General features: G+C 36.7%; 1 protein-coding gene across 4 annotated transcripts in view; it reads right to left on the bottom strand.

Annotated features, from left to right (window-relative positions):
* Positions 1 to 303: 303 nt before the first annotated feature.
* CSTF77 (Tetratricopeptide repeat (TPR)-like superfamily protein) overlaps positions 304 to 16,270 on the bottom strand; it is a 51,104-nt gene continuing 35,137 nt past the window's right edge. For 3 of the 4 annotated variants that reach the window (XM_008806764.5, XM_088713373.2, XM_039117440.3), the window contains 6 exons: positions 12,559 to 12,711; positions 12,286 to 12,352; positions 12,090 to 12,206; positions 9,402 to 9,551; positions 1,315 to 1,527; positions 304 to 733 (listed from right to left, as the gene is read on the bottom strand). In XM_008806764.5, coding sequence (XP_008804986.4) covers positions 567 to 733; positions 1,315 to 1,527; positions 9,402 to 9,551; positions 12,090 to 12,206; positions 12,286 to 12,352; positions 12,559 to 12,711 — 867 coding nt within the window. In that variant the 3' untranslated portion in view covers positions 304 to 566. The remainder of the gene's footprint in view (positions 734 to 1,314; positions 1,528 to 9,401; positions 9,552 to 12,089; positions 12,207 to 12,285; positions 12,353 to 12,558; positions 12,712 to 16,270) is intronic. The other variant, XM_008806765.5, reaches the window with a different exon arrangement.

The raw sequence follows: 16,270 nt of genomic DNA, 5'->3' as shown, positions 1-16,270 counted from the left end.
ATGAAGAAAAATAAATAATATACATGTTGATGGAAGTCAAAAAAAACAAGTATAGCTTAAAAAAAAAGATACGAAAATGACACTGATTTTGAGAAAAGCAATGACCATGCACAGCTTCTAAAAGCATTGTTGCTAATATAGATGATGCCAAAGATAATCCTTCCCGATTAGCAGATGGGCCTTCAGTTGTAGTGTCAAACTAATTGGGTGATAAAAAATGATTCACTACAGGAATTCATCACTTTGCATTATCATATCAGTGAACTTGAACTTTGCCACCTTAATGTCCAAAGCATTGAGAAATAGGAAAGCAGTCCCCAACCATGGGGTTCCATTACTAGGCGATAAACATCCTACAAGAGCTGAGAAAATTGACAAGGGAGTGCTAACTTGTATAATGGAGCAATATGGTACCTCTGATGGACGATGGAGATTATTTGATATGTCCACTCAACAATAATCACAGAATTCCTATAATACGTTCCCTCAGTAGCATGCGTGTGTGTACACATGATAGACGTATAGAAAGGTAATTTAGTCACTATTACATATGAAATTGTACACAATCAATCAGCGCTAACAGATTGTTCGCCAGAAAATGCACTTCCACCAGACACAACAGATCCTGTCTGTGAAGAGCTGACACCTCGCGACCTCTGCAGTTGCCGGAGTCTAAAAACATCTCGTGGGAGTGGCCGACTTTGTACACTTATGCTCTCATCATCTTCTTTCCCTGAGATAAATCAGGGAATTCAACTTCTCATGGGAGTTCAGTAATTTAATAAACAACATGGAGTTGAGCATATGACGAAAATTCAACTGAAGAAGCCAATGTGGCCATGTAGGTAAAAGATTCTGGCTATTACGAGCTGGAACTAGCAGGTCAAATTCAATATGATTCAAAACACGTTTGCTAGTTCACTTTCACAGACTGGATGTGCAAGAAGTAATTAAAAGATTATTTCTTTTTTTTAATTGTTTTGACGTTTTTGTTTTTCCAAGAATCTTTCCTTTTTTCATTCTTCACAATGTTTGGTTCACAAGTTGCTAACGTCCCTTCTTTAAACCTGTTATCTAGTTAGACAAATTGAATCAATGGTTTGATTTGAATAATCAAGCATGCCAAGCTCCAGTTAATTGACTGAGTTTTTCTTCTTCAAACTAATCCAGATTGGAAATATCTTTAGAGTATGAAAGAAAGCTTAGCACATAAAGCACAAAGATGCACCAATTTCTATTAGAGTTTTTATCTTCTTTTTTATTTTTTTTGTGGAGGGAGTGGGTGAGAGAGGGGCAGGTTCTAGAGGAACATACTGTCAAGATCTTTTCTTTTCCAAGAGTGTCCTTCTCTAGGAAGTCTAGATGATCCATTTGGATTGAAACGTGTCTTGCTAGAGCCTGAAAGATCACTTGTGCTGGGAGCTGGACCTGCTGGGATTTGCTGAGTAGTTGGTTTACCAAGCTGTCCAATTGGTGTGGTGCTTTGAAGCAAAATAGATAATACCATGTCGACATCTGGTGAAGGACCTGTCAATTTATCAAAAAAAATTAGAGATGAATGAGGATGAAGGACAAAAAGGTAATGGGTTTTGGCTGATTGATGCTCCATTAAATTTCAAGTAAAAAAGGCGCATGCTGAAGATACTGCAACTACAATTAAAAAATATATATAGATAGTACAAATACAAGTAACACTATAATAGGATCGTGATAAGGAAAATATCCACACACATGCATCAGAACAAATGCATGCATAAACATGTCATGCACTTGCATGCACATACACAACATTCACACAACAAGGATATACACGCATAACCACAAACTTACCTAGACACTTGGCATGGGTGCCAAGTGAATATCCAAGTGTTCTCAAGTGTCAGGCACATTTTAGTGTTTGATGCTGAGAAACTTGAAATGGGATAGAGTTATAGATGACCTCCAACAAACAAATTAATGGATTAGCCATGATTTTGCAAGTATTCTAATTTATTCACTAGGTTCAATTAAAGTTACTTAAGATGTGTTGAGATACTAAAATTGATAATTAATCGTGATACATTTTTACTCTAAATGTAATGATATTTAGCTTATTGTGCATATAATTGTCAGAACTTCATACTAGAAACATACAATTACTTCTCTTGAAGTGTCCATAAAATCTTGAAAACTTTATAATTAAAACCTAAGGATACTTCACTTACAGAATCTAGCACTTAAAACTAAGAGTTCCCTGCGTCACACTCCAAAAAAAAGTATCAAATGTCAAACATTCTTTGTCGATATCAGCAGGACACTTTAAATGCCAAACCACATTAAGTCCTACCATGCCACGTCCAAGCGTCCAAAAGTATCGACACTCCTAGAGATTTTCCAAAAGGAGTGCCCACGTAACATAGTTACCAAATCCAAAGCTCCATCATTCCACCTATATAATAATAAGATTCAAAAACTCCCCAATGTGGTACATAAGTAGCTTTGTAAAACTAATCCTTCTCAAAGCTAGACTCGTGACCCAAAAATCTATTTTTTTTAAAAAAAATCTAACTAAAAATTTGGCATTATATAAGAAGTTCCAAATCAATAATAACTCTTGGTAGAATTTTAAGCCCATTAATGAATCCAAGAATAAATATTAAAAAACAAGGTTCTAAACTTCTTTTCTAAATTGCATTGAGCACCAGACCTAGTATGTAATTCATCAAGTAATGTGTATGTAATTCATCAAGTAATGTAGTACTAAAAAAATGACAAATACCTAGAACCTAAAATGTTGAATTTTGAATGCAAGCAATCATACATAATAATGTTTCAAGCAAGGATGGTCGAACCAGCCCGAACCACTCGGTTCGGCCCGAACCGAGCCAATCCGGTGGGAAATCGGGTTGGTTCGACCATTGGAGTCGGTTCCGGCCCCAAACCAGCCGAAACCGGCCAGAAAAGTCCAAACCGGACTGTACCGACTGAAACCGGCCTAGAAGCGGCTTCATTCGAACTTAGTGCGAACCAGATGGTTCGCACCGTGTTCGAACCAGATGGTTCGCACCGTGTTCGAACTGAATGGTTTGCACTGTGTTCGAACCGGTTCTGAACTGGGCCTTCTCCTCTCTCCTTTATACTGGTGATAAAATGATGCATTCCCAACATCATTTCTAAGGGGCAAAGAGCTTTTCACCTTCTCCCCTTCCCCTCACGGCGAAAATTACACCGATTCAGCAATTCAGAAGAAAGATCCAAGCCTAAATAAGGGATGCTTCGTCTCCCCTATCTCCTTCCATCATTTTTTGGGGAGGGCTTGAAAAAATAGTTCAAAAATTGCAAAATAAGAGGAGACATACAAAAAATTTTATTTAGGCTTGATTTTATTATATGTTGTAGATTTATGGATGATCTACACGAAGACATAAATTTTTTAATTTTTAAATTATATATAATTTTAAAAAATTAAAAATATATTTTTGAATTAAAAAATAAAAAAATTTAAAATTTAAAATTTAAAAAATTGTAAAATTAGAAGCATATTTAAGAGCGTGCAAGCTACTCTCCAGCAAAATTTAGTGCCCATTTATTCAAGTTTTGATGCGATCATGCGCACAGTGGCCTAGGCTTAAATTTAAAAAAAATGAAAAAATAAATAGCCTTTAATGCATGTCTATAGGCCTAAAAAAATATATGTAGCATCCATTATTGGATTCTATATAAATCTGAGCTAAAATTAATTTTTTAAAATATTAATATTGAAAAATTATTTTTAAATTTTAAAAATAATTAAACATATATAAATTATACCAAAAATTTTAAAAAATTAGTAGTACGTACTACATAATTTAGAAGTAATTTCTGAAGTAGAAAATATTTTTTTTAAAATTTATGATATTTAAACATATTTTTAAATTTAAAAATTATTAGAAATATATAAATAAATTTAAAAAAATAAAAAAATAGTATAGGTATTAGATAAATCAGATGTATTTTCTAACGAAAAAAAATTATCATAATAAAATTTTGCTATTTTTAAATAATTGATAAACTGACGTAGTTGATAAACCTGCAAGAATAGAGCCCTCAAGAAAAAAGGAGCTAGAGCGTGAGATCACGAGCAAATGCTCTGCGGTCGGCACCTTTGGAAGTGCAACTGGTGCTACACAAAGTTTAACAGAGGAGGAATAACCAGGTTGAAGCAACACTTAGCTGGTACTTACCCCGACACATATATGTTCCGAAAATGCCCACACGAGATTCGGCAACTGATAAAGAAACACTTCGCTAATTTCAAAGCAGCGAAGGAGAGGATTTTCAAGAAAACGGAGGTGGACCACCGAGCGGCAGAGCCACCTTTCTATCACTCTTGGATTATCAGTAGTAACAGGATGAGGTGGCCAGGCATAGAACTCGATTTGGGCCCCAATACTGAGTCGGGCTCCGATTCTGGAAGAAGCAGAGCAAATTCAGAGTTCAGGAAGACCTCAATCAGGGAGGCCATCAGCAGAGATGGTATCCGTATTACATCTACACTAGGAGCTTTTGATAGAAAGAGAAGTCATTCAAATAGATTTCACTAGGAGCAGCAATCCTTGATTTAGATCCATATGCCTTTCCTAGAAGAGATTCGAAGCAGCATATGGTTGACACATTGCTAAAGAAGGATAAAGACATATGGCGAGCTATTAGATCATGGTTCCACTTGAGCCATATCCTAGCGAATGTGGCAGACAATGCGTACTATAGGTCTGCCATTTCTGCCATACAAACCGTCAGCCTCGGTGTAGATCCTCCATGCCTGAAGAACATTTACAGTGAACTTTTTAACAGTAATAAGGAGCTAGAGAAATAGATTACCTCATAAAAGAGCAAGCGGCCCATATATGGACTGACAGTGATATGTGATAGACCAATCCAACCAAGCAGAGCATTATCAACTTTCTAACATACTATGATACAAAAATGTTTTTCCACAAGTCGGTTGATGCTTCTGATCATGTGCAGGATAGAGGAGGTGATTGATCAAGTAGAAAAGGAGAATATCGTGCAAATCATCATTGATAATGGGCTACAATATATAAGGCCGCTAAGAAGATCTTGATTAAGCGGCGACCACATATTTTCTGAATTCCATGTGCTACACATTGTATCAACCTCATGTTGATGGATATTGCGAAGATTCGTAGGCTACAGCAAATAGTGGAGACAACCCAAACTATCACCAGATATATTTATAACCATACATAGGTCCTTTCACTGATGAGATATGCAGGGGAAGAAATCTTGAGACCATGAGTCATATGATTTGCTACGAACTACGTTGCACTTGATAGCCTTCTTAAGAAAAAAGCAACCCTACATCAGATGTTTGTCAGTTCCAAGTGACAAGAAAATAGATATGTGAGGGCCGGCACTAAACGGAGCATTATCGAGGATATTTTGGCAGCGGGCCACTATGATAGTGAAGGCTATCAGACCATTGTATGAAATGTTTGGAGCCGTGGACAGCGAGAGCTATCCCTAGATGGGTTTCTTGTATCACATAATGGAGGGCAAAAATTCAGATCATGGAGGTAGATCTGACATATGCCCATGATAGGGACTTGCATCTAGCAATTAAACAAGAACATTAAAAATTAGCATGCTCCTATACTTGTACAATTTTTCTAAGACAATAACGAACTATCTGTAGCATACTACCTGAACCCTCGGTTTAGTACACCATAGTTAGAATCGATATTGATGACGAACTTCTGGCCGCTCTGCATAATATGATTTCCAAGATAGAGCCTGATCCAAAAGTTGCCGCCCTATATCTAGAAGAAGTAAGTTAACTTAAATGACATGTGTAAGTTAATTGATATGTTCAATTATTAACATATTACAATATGGTTATTTTTCACAAACCAAAATATTTAGACAAGGCACCGACATCTTTGAAGTCTCAGCAGCTATTGTAAGTAAGAAAAGTATGAAGCCAGATATGTTACACATCAGGAGGATATTTACCTAGTGTTAGATGGTCACTAATATGGTACTATCTTATATGTAATATTCTTCAATATTTTTGTAGCTAATTAGTGGATTCATTTTCGTTTGTGCACGAAAAATCTTAAGGAGCTAGCTATCCGGATCCTCTTCAGACGATCTCCTTGAGTGGTTGTGAGCACAACTGGTCCACCTTTACCCTCATCCATGGCAAGCAGTGAAACCATTTAACACAGAAGCACCTCAACAATCTTGTATATGTTCACTACAATCTAAAGTTGAGGCTAAAGTGCATTCAAGAAGAAGTGAAGCTAAATGATACAAATCCGATTCATAGTGTTTTCGTTGATGATGAGGATGATCTTATGATCAGATAGCTTGTGGGCCAGCAACTGAAGTCGGAGCTTGATGAGCAAGGATCGCCTCTACGACCGACCAGTTTCGTAGCCAATAAGGCTAAGGTCGATGCAGGACAATGGGCAGAGAGCAATATTTCACGTATCCTTTTAACTGATCAGCTACAGCCACAGAGAAGCCGATCACCACACGACACTTTGTCCGAGACATCCTCTCAGCCGCAGGGTGGTTTTAGATTCACCTGTGAATCCTAGTTTACGCATTATACACAGGATAGGGACCATAGTGCACAATCTGATGGAGCCTGCCAGGATTGCATATAGGATACAGGCTCTTCAAGGTCATTCAAGAGAATACGATGCAGCTGCAGATGACCTCGTATGTGGAGTAGGATCCAGACGTATCAAATTTTGAGTCGTATACTAGATCCTATTGCCGGCAACCATAGAAAGCCTATGACCTATATAGAGATTAATATGGATATGGTGCATCTGAGGCATTTTCCAATTGCTACTATCTTACACAGCTTGGAGCATTTTATGGGTCGGATTTTACTGTCGACTTATTCAGATGGACCCCTTCACAGCCATTTTACCAGCTAGTTTATCAACCAGAGGACACTTCTCAGAGCCAGAGCTTCAGTGAGAGATCCGAGAGTACTTATAACCCAGAGTGCGTTCTTTATGAGATGAACATATAAGACTACGCCGCTTGGTTAGAGGGGTAGGCTGATGTGCCTCCTAACTATGCTGATGATCCGAATATCTACGAGAGACATCGCCACTTGATATTTTAGATATCGGTATGCATGTTGTACTTTAAATATATAATTAATTTTTTTTTATATTTTTTCTCACTACTTGATTTGAGAATATTTCATGTTGCTTTTTATAGCATGCAATATCTTACTAATCATTTTATAATTTGTATCATTTTAAAATAATAAGATGCATCATTTAGGTTAAACTAGGATCATAGAAACATAAAAAAATCAAAAAATATTAGAAAAATATCAAATTAGACTTAAAATCATTAAAAAAGTTCAAAAAGATTGATTACCAATTAAATCAACTAGAAAAAGTCCACTAAAAAAAGAGCGTGCTGGTTCATAGAAACATCAAAAAAAGAAAAAAAAACATCAAATTAGACTTAAAATCATTGAAAAAAATTCAAAAAAAATAATTTTCAATTAAATCAACTTGAAAAACTCCAAAAAAAATGGGTGTGCCGGTTCTGTACCCGCATGCCCTACCATACAGTGTCGGTACAGTACCGAACCGGTATCTTATCGACCCATCCGCCGACTGGCATGGGTCCCGGTACCAGTTTGGCGGACCTTACTTTGAAGGTTATGGCAGAGGACTAAGCATGTAACATGTTTTCAGAATTCTTTTACTGTATACTTCTTACAGATGGTGCTAGAGAGTTTGTGCATTTTAACTACTAGGGAAACAGCTTATCTACATTAATAAAAAGTTCGTTGATAAACAAAAGATGTGCTATAGAGAATAAGGGCCTTGAGAAAGAAAAATTATCGGACAACATAATCAATACAAAGATATGCTTCAAAGTCGACACCTCTCTATTCTTGCTGATATCCACTCTATATAAAATCTATGGATACAAATATATTCAAGAGCATCTTTATGAAAGGGTTTGTACATCAATGGATTTGGGTTTCCAACTAAGTTTAATTGGATCAAATGAAGATGGTCCAATATTTCTATAAAATCAATTAGTGGTGTATGGGATTTTAAAAAGCACAGCAACAAATCTGGAGTTAAGAACTGTTTCACCAAAGGAAAATATTAATTTTCCAGTAAGAATTTAATATGAATTCCAGAATGCATCACAGATTAAAATTTGAAGGAGCAGAGAAACAGATTAAGAGATTATAGAAGACAAACCAATGAATATAAGAAATTAGAAAGGTTTCATAATTATTTGGCGTATTCTTTTAAAAATAAGTTACTTCTAGAATTTGCAGCTTAATTCAAGCAATATAAACCCAGCCGAAAAATAGAAAAATAATATCACAAAGCTTTTGGTGGAATTTTAAATATAATTGGAGAATTTCTAAGAAGTGTAGAACATCATTACAAGGATCAAAAGCCATATTAGAATGAACAATTAGGCCAAGGCAGAACAATTCCTTATTGTACACATGCTTAATAGTAGAGATCAAAAGCAATATGGAAAGTTATAGAACAAGGTTGGTGGTACTGGTATCGGGATTTGTACCGATACTAGAACCCATATTGGTTGCTCGGCGGTATGGTATAGTACCAACCCATTCCGAGCTGTACTGAAAAAGGAAGAACCACAAACGAGGGGGAGAGGGAGAAGGGGAGAGAGGAAAAAAGAGAGGGGGAGAGAGGGAGAGAGGGAGAGGGAGAGGAAGGGGGAGAGCGAGAGGCTGAGAGAGCAAAAGAGAGAGATTGAAAGTCCTAATCTCCTCTGCAGGCCGCAAGGGGAGGCGCCAATTTTGAAAATTCTTAAGTCTACAAACCGAGAGATGACCCCCTACCCTTGTTTGCCGACTTCACTTAATAATGTTCACACAAAAAAAAAAATTAGGGCTCCACCTTTGTTTCGTTTCAAAATAGGGGCAACCCCCTGCAGCCTACGGAGGAGATGGGGGCTTTCAAGCCCTCTCTCTCCCTCCCTCTGTTGACCTCTCTCTACCTACCTCACTCTTCCTCTCGCTATCTCTTTTCCTCTCTCTCCTTCTCCCTCTCCTCCAACCTCACCAGATTTTTCGAACTGAGGGGCGGAACTGTGCCAGTTCGCCCTCGGTATAGTTCGATACAGCCTGAACCGAGCGGTTTTAAGTGGTATGGTGAAACTTGTTATGGAAGTTAAAAATCTAATCTAAAGATATGTATCCAATTTTGGAAAAGTCAACTTATTTAATGAGGAAGCCTATAATAGATGAATGTGAATGGATCTTTATCTTAACAATGCAAGTACTTCCTCATCTTTCTCAACCTTAAAGAACAAAAGAAAATGTCATTATTGTATAAGCAGCCAACAACAGCTCAGTAGACAAATTAGAAGATTGCAACTGGTGATACCTTCAACAGCGGGCAAGTGTGTAATGAAAGCCATCAATGCAGGTGAGACCACTTTCAAAATCTCATCAACTGCCTTTGTATTCCCACTGCCAACCAGAGCTACACTGGATGTAGAAGTAGCTGAGCTCAAAACAACTGGGATCTCCAGGCCTGTGACATTCAAAAGTACAGTAGAATGTGACACACCATTTTCGAGAAACCAAACACATATATCAAATAAATCAGGTGAGCTTGGGAATTTGACAGTGATTTCAAGCATCCACAGAACTCTGGAGGCCGATTAAAATAATAACAAATAGCACAAACAAAAATGCTGGAACCATGCATCTGTCAAGAATTTTTGTATGTAAAATATCATCCAAAAGATACACAGTCATTCTTCTCTTTTCTAGCAACAATTACCAATTTCCACTAGATTAAGCATGGGGTTTAACAACTCTGAAACCAAAAAATGAATGATTAAAACAGGTAAACAGAAATGGAGTAATGCTTAAAAATGAACGAAGAAGAGAAGCTTGTATAAAAAGGTCTTCATACCCTAATATGGCTTACTAAGTTCTACTTAAAATAGTAAATACGAGTAAGTTTAAGTGTTAATCTATACAAACCTAAGTGTTCCATTTGAATCTCAAAATTCAATAACCTAATGGGGGAAGAAAAGATTTTGCAGCTTTCATTAAAAAGTGATAGCCTATTCTTTTAGCAAACAAAACAATAGAGAACAGTTGGTTTTGTCAGGAAACAGATACATTTTTCAAAAAAGAAAAATTAAATTTCATGGCTCATTGTGTTCAAGACTGATGATTCCAGAGTTGCAAGTCCCAATGTTTCCTCAATGATTTATTGGACAGGCATCACTCAATAAAATACTTAGGTTGATCCAGGTAGGCAGCCACATCTCACAGAATGTGCATTTTTAGATCGATTTGCATGTGCACCCATGAACATAGTAGGTGGGCTTGCAAATAGATAGAATTTCATAGAGAAAATTAAGTAAAGGTTAAAGGAGTGAAAAGAGGGAAGAAAGTGAGCAAATTCTTATCAAAAAGGTCACTTATTTTGAGAGGTCACATAACTGGGTGTAACAGGCTGGTTTCAGCACATTACACATTTAAGAACTCTTTAGTCAGAATAAGCCTGTTGTTATAAGTCTTAATAAAATAAGAAGTCAATCTTGTGGAAACTTTCTTGGTCTGTAGTAGCATTGTAAATGAACCATGCGAAGCTTTGGGTTGTTTAGGCATGGCTTGAGGTTTAACATTTATAAGCCAGGCCTTAACATGAGGCTTTCTCAGAGTTCAGCTTACCTCATTTATAAGCCAAGCCTTAACATGAGGTTTGAGGTTGGTCCTTTACCAAGAAGAATGAGCTCGAATGAAACTGCTAGCATGCCCAACTTGAGCCGAATACGAACAGTTTAGTTCATTTGCAGTAATAACCTACTGCCACTACATAGTCCCAGTAGGAGGCCACGCTAGCAGAGGAGGCTCATAGATAATGATCGCTAAAACATCAAGGTGAATCTAGCTCTAAACCACCAAATATGAGAATTTTACTAGAAAGTATATAGCTAGCTTAGTTCTCTTACTTATCTCAAAAGAAAAATAGTTTCTATGTTTACCTGACACTTAGAACAATAAGTTTTTAAATTGGAAAACACTTAGAACACACTATACAAAAGCAGGAAACGATAAAACTAGCCTATAATTTGCTAAAAAAAAATACTTTTGGAATTACGTGAAATATACAAGGGAAGCACATGAGAGACAGATGAGAATGTCTCCAGGGCATGACCCAGGTTTTCATTTAAATACATTTAAAAGCATTTTCTACTCATGTCCCATGCTTTTTCATATGTTACGAAGAAATTCACATTGCCCATAAAGGTAAACCCAAATTGAATCATTTTTCTCAGGTGCATATCCCAGGAAACATTAGGCATACGGTAGACATATTAGCCAAATCTGGTGCTTCAAATTTTAAGTCTCCATCCAAGTAGCTTTAAGATGCCATTTTGTCATTGTATATCTAAAATAATGACCATGGTAAGAGATTTTAAAAACAAAATGCACACAAGGGTACCTGTTTGAGTATTATTTACAACATCTCCTTGATTAAAACACTTTCACGTTAAGTGTTTTTAGACTTGCATGGCCTAAAGAACACAAAACCTTAGAATAAGGTTTACCGTCTCGGTACCGGACCCCATACTGGTACCATCCTATTACAGTGTCGGTATGCGGTACAGTATAAGACGGCGAAGTGTATCAAGTGTTGGTAGTACGGTACAAGACTACATACCGGTTCGGAGCTACTACAGTACAACATGCCCAATACAGTACAGTATCTTGACCAGTACACCAAACCTTGCCCTAGACCATCTTTACATTATAGTGATGTTTTTAACACATTAATCATTGAACAGTAAAAAAGATGCATACACATACACATCAGACATGTATATAATATGCCTGCAAACATGCACATGCAAGTACATATACAAAAGCATGCTCATAAACATAGGTTTTAGCACTTCTAAAAAAGTAAAAACATCTAAAATGTTGCCAAAAAATGCAATTATCACATTTCAGTTTTCAGATTGGATACATCTACATTCCACACTAATCAATAAGCACATGCTGCAAGGAATTTATTTTGATTATATACATATAATTGAAAGATTTTTACCTTGTGCCTGCCGAGGATCATATACAACCATCTGAGATATATCTGGATAAACAAGTTTTGTAGATGGTGGACCCACCTTTGAGGTGGTTATCAGTCCAAAAGAACCCTTCTCTGAAACTAAAACAGTCATTAATTATATTATATCCAAAGACTACATTACTGCAACTTTACAACAGATAAAGGGAGGTAAGCATACCTACAATATTAGCACCATTTGGCAGACTTGACTTGTCAACTTTCTTATTAATGTTTTTGGCAAGACACTGTAAATATACCAACATGCAGCAGTTAGACTAAAACTCAGCTGCACAATGCACAGCCACACAAGCAGAAAACAAGCAATAGATATATAACATTATATATGACAGGAGGATAATACAACGATAAGCTGTCATATAAAGTGTGGAATAAATATTGTACCCATTTTGGAATACCAAAAAACATAAAAAAGAAACTGGACCAAGCGTACCTCTTGTCGTGCTAAATGATCCAGATCTTTAGATGAGCATGGCCAAAGATCCATGAAACTGTAACGTGAAACAACATCATACAAAGTACTCTCTAACTCTGACGAACCATCTTCAGCTGTTCTTGATAGAGCTTCCTTTTTCCTTTGTTCAACCTATAGTCAAAAAAGTATATGAGAAACTCGGCAGGTTCCCTTGATGGAGAAGATAAGTCTAAACATGCTAGAGGGAGAAAAGAAGAATCTTAAATGGGATAATAATTCAGTAAAATTGTCTCTCTATTTATACATAGCTGCAGATGCAATAAAGTAAGATATAAATAGAAAAGGTTTTTAATGGAGTTATTATAGAACAAGATTAAAAAAAAAACAAAGAACAAGCTGAGATGACCGTCAGAAACAATAAGAAAAGGATGATAAGTCAAAGTAAGGGAACATAATTTTCATGCCAAAATTTAAAAATTGAATTTAGTTATTTGGCTAATACTTAATGCCTTCAAGGTAGATGCAGTTCTCTATATCAAAATCATCTTTGTCAACATGCTTTTCCACTGGAGGGAGATCTAAAAAGGTTACACGAGCAAGCTTTGAGGCATTGGCAGAACAGGAACATGATAACTAAAATTGACCAGTTTCATTCAACCAGAACCAATATATACAAGGCTACAGGTCTCATTTTGAGGTTACTTTTGAATTTTTTTTTTTCAAATCGTGCTGTGCTTACAGGTGCTAAATCACATGCCTAAAAGGCCTTTTTGCAAGATTAGTCTCAAATTTAGTTAGATTTAAGATATACAGTTTTTTCAAAAAAGTTTTAAATTTGTAAATGCTAATACAATAATGTAAACTTGCTTATTTATCAAATGTTCACATAAGAACACAACCAAGGTCTAAATCAAATAAAACTGAGTTCTTCCAGCAAAAATTATTGGTTCCGGCTATATCCAAGATGAAATTAACCATAGAACTAAATTTCAGCCCACTTTGACCAAAAGTAATGAAATTCTGCATAATACTAATTGGGAAAAAATGAGATCCCCATGATGGATCAACTGTTATTTTATGTTTAATCTCTTTTGTTTTCTTCTGCCAGGGTTCTCTCATGAGAAAGAAAAGGGGGGGAGGGAGAGAGAGAGGACAGGAAGGAAAAGAGGAGAAAAAGGAGAGGAAGAAAGGAGAGGAGATGCTTGGATATAGCTTCCTCTCCATCGCAATCATAACGCACATTACGTAAGCTTTTTTCTGTCATTTTTGCTATTTATTTGGCCAAAAATCAAGAAAATAAGGGAAAGTAATGCCAAAATAATTTCGTTTGGCATGAAATTCAGTTATGCTGTAAGTTGGTCATCAACCTACGACACCATACTTTTTGTTTTATATGTAATTTAATTTTTACAAAATCATATTATTTTTGGATCAAATTAATTATTGAAAGTAATATAGAAATGATTTCCAAAAATTGTAGCATTTTTTAATATAAATGCACAAATGTTTTAAACTGTTCCTACATGTGGATCAATGTTGGGCTCATTCAAAAGCACCTGGACCTATACTCAAATATTGGCATGAGTTTAAAATTTATCTAATCAAAAGACTTTTATTTGGATGAGATAAAATAATTAGTACCCCATTGGGCTGTCTACGAAAACCCCCAAATTGTTTTAATTTTAAAATTCTCATTACATGAAATTAACTTTAATAAAAATATGTAAAGAATATAAAATAAAGAGGTAATCTTAGAGGTACTTAGGATGCAGTTTGGCAATTATCTGAATTAATAATATTAATCATGGTAATTACTTCAATAATTAATTAAAAATGACTATTTTTTAGATAAGTTTAAAATTTATGAAAGTAACACACCTCACTATGCAATTTGAAGGCACGAATTAAGTACATGTAATAGACATGTGCCTCATTCACACCTATCTAGAGTAAGGTCGATCGAACTTGTTCTGAACCAGGCAATTCAACCCAAACAATACCATACCGAAAGGAAACTAGGACAGTTCCCCACTTCGGCTCAAATATAGACCCAAACCACTCTGAATCGGGCGGTTTGATGTCATATCAGTGTGAACCATACGATTCGCATCGATTCGGGCATGTGTACCGCCTGCTTCTATGAGTCCAATAACTGGGGGTGGTGAGAGCCCTCCTGTAAGCTCTCCACGCCTCCAACCCCCTCAAAAGTCCTTCTTAAAAAGAAATATGAAAATGGTGGTGAGAGCCCTCCTGTAAGCTCTCCACGCCTCCAACCCCCTCAAAACCCCTTCTTAAAAAGAATATGAAAATCGGCCACATCTGGCCATTTTCTCATATTTCAGCCCGAATTTTTGAAATCAGGTATTGCCACTCTCCTCTCTTCATTTCTGTAAAAAAAAAAAATTTTTGAGGGAAAAATTAGCTGTAAATTGGAACAATAGGGGAGGTCATGTTAAATTTTCATATTTTGGTGTCATTTTATGATATGTTGTAAATCTACAAAAGATCTATCCGATAAAAACAAGATCTTAGATTTTCATTCAATATATAATTTTTGAAATAAAAAAATATTTTCAGAATAAAAATTAAAAAAATAAAATTCAAAAATCACTGTAAAATCAAAAGTATGCTTAAGGATATGAATGCCATTCTTCATGAAAGTTTCGTGCCATTTTATTTAAGCTTGGGCATGATCATATCAATAGTGACATAGACCCAAGTTTGAATTAAAATTGAAGTATAATGATCCGATCCATAACGACTTTGTCTAGGATGAAGAGGATCCAGTGATTGGTTGGCTTGCGGACCAGCAGCAATAGCCAAAGCTTGACGAGTTAGGAACACCTCAACAACCAATTAACATTATAACTGGCGAGGCTAGGTAGATGTAGTGCAATGACCACAATGTAACATCCCACACTCACATCCAGCAAAGCAGCCACAAAGGTCAATTGGGGGCCAATCTTCACATGGTTGCAAGTCCAAGACATCCTCCCAGTACTTTGAGAGATGCTTAAATGAGGCCACCACGCTACTCAGTCCAGTCAACTAGGAGGGCATAGGCGATCCTTATAGCAGAGCAGGGCAAGGCAAAAAAAAAAGCAGCTAGGCAGAAAGACAGGCAAGGCCCAGTTGGAGAGGTGGAGTCAGATTCGAACACTAGGAAGCCCTCATATGGGAGTAGTAGCGATGATGGATCTGGTGGTCGAGGAGGATATCTGACCCTCATATATGACTCGCAGCCCAAGGATTGTCTTCGATTCACCGAAGTCCCAATTCACTCACACCATGCAGTATAAGTACCATGGTGCATGATCAAGAAACTGCGAGGATACAATTGCATATAGGAGATGGAATCCTCGAGGTCATGGTGGATATAAGGCTGCTGCAGATAACATAGCACATAGGGTAGGAACCCTCAACGTATCAGGTTCAAAATTCTATATAGGATCCAATTACCCACAGACCGGCTACTTCCCTTATGGATATGGTGCTTCAGACACATCATGCTCCAATGGCTACTTTCCTACGAAGCCTAGAGCACCTTAGAGGTTGAAATTTGCAGCCAGCATATTTAGGGTCGCTCCATAGCCACAGTATTGGGGAGATGACTCCTCCCAGAGTGCACTATCACCCACAACACGTATATGAACTATCTCAGCAACGTTCCTTATGGCGGCCCAACAAGCTTACAAAAGTGAGGGGCCATGTGGATAGAGAATTGGGTTGA

The sequence above is a fragment of the Phoenix dactylifera genome, chromosome 17 (assembly GCF_051530095.1).
Source record: "Phoenix dactylifera cultivar Ajwa chromosome 17, Ajwa_hap1_PhDact_Kaust_v1.1, whole genome shotgun sequence".
NCBI classification, from domain to species: domain Eukaryota; kingdom Viridiplantae; phylum Streptophyta; class Magnoliopsida; order Arecales; family Arecaceae; genus Phoenix; species Phoenix dactylifera.
This window is presented reverse-complemented; position numbering and strand designations above follow the sequence as displayed.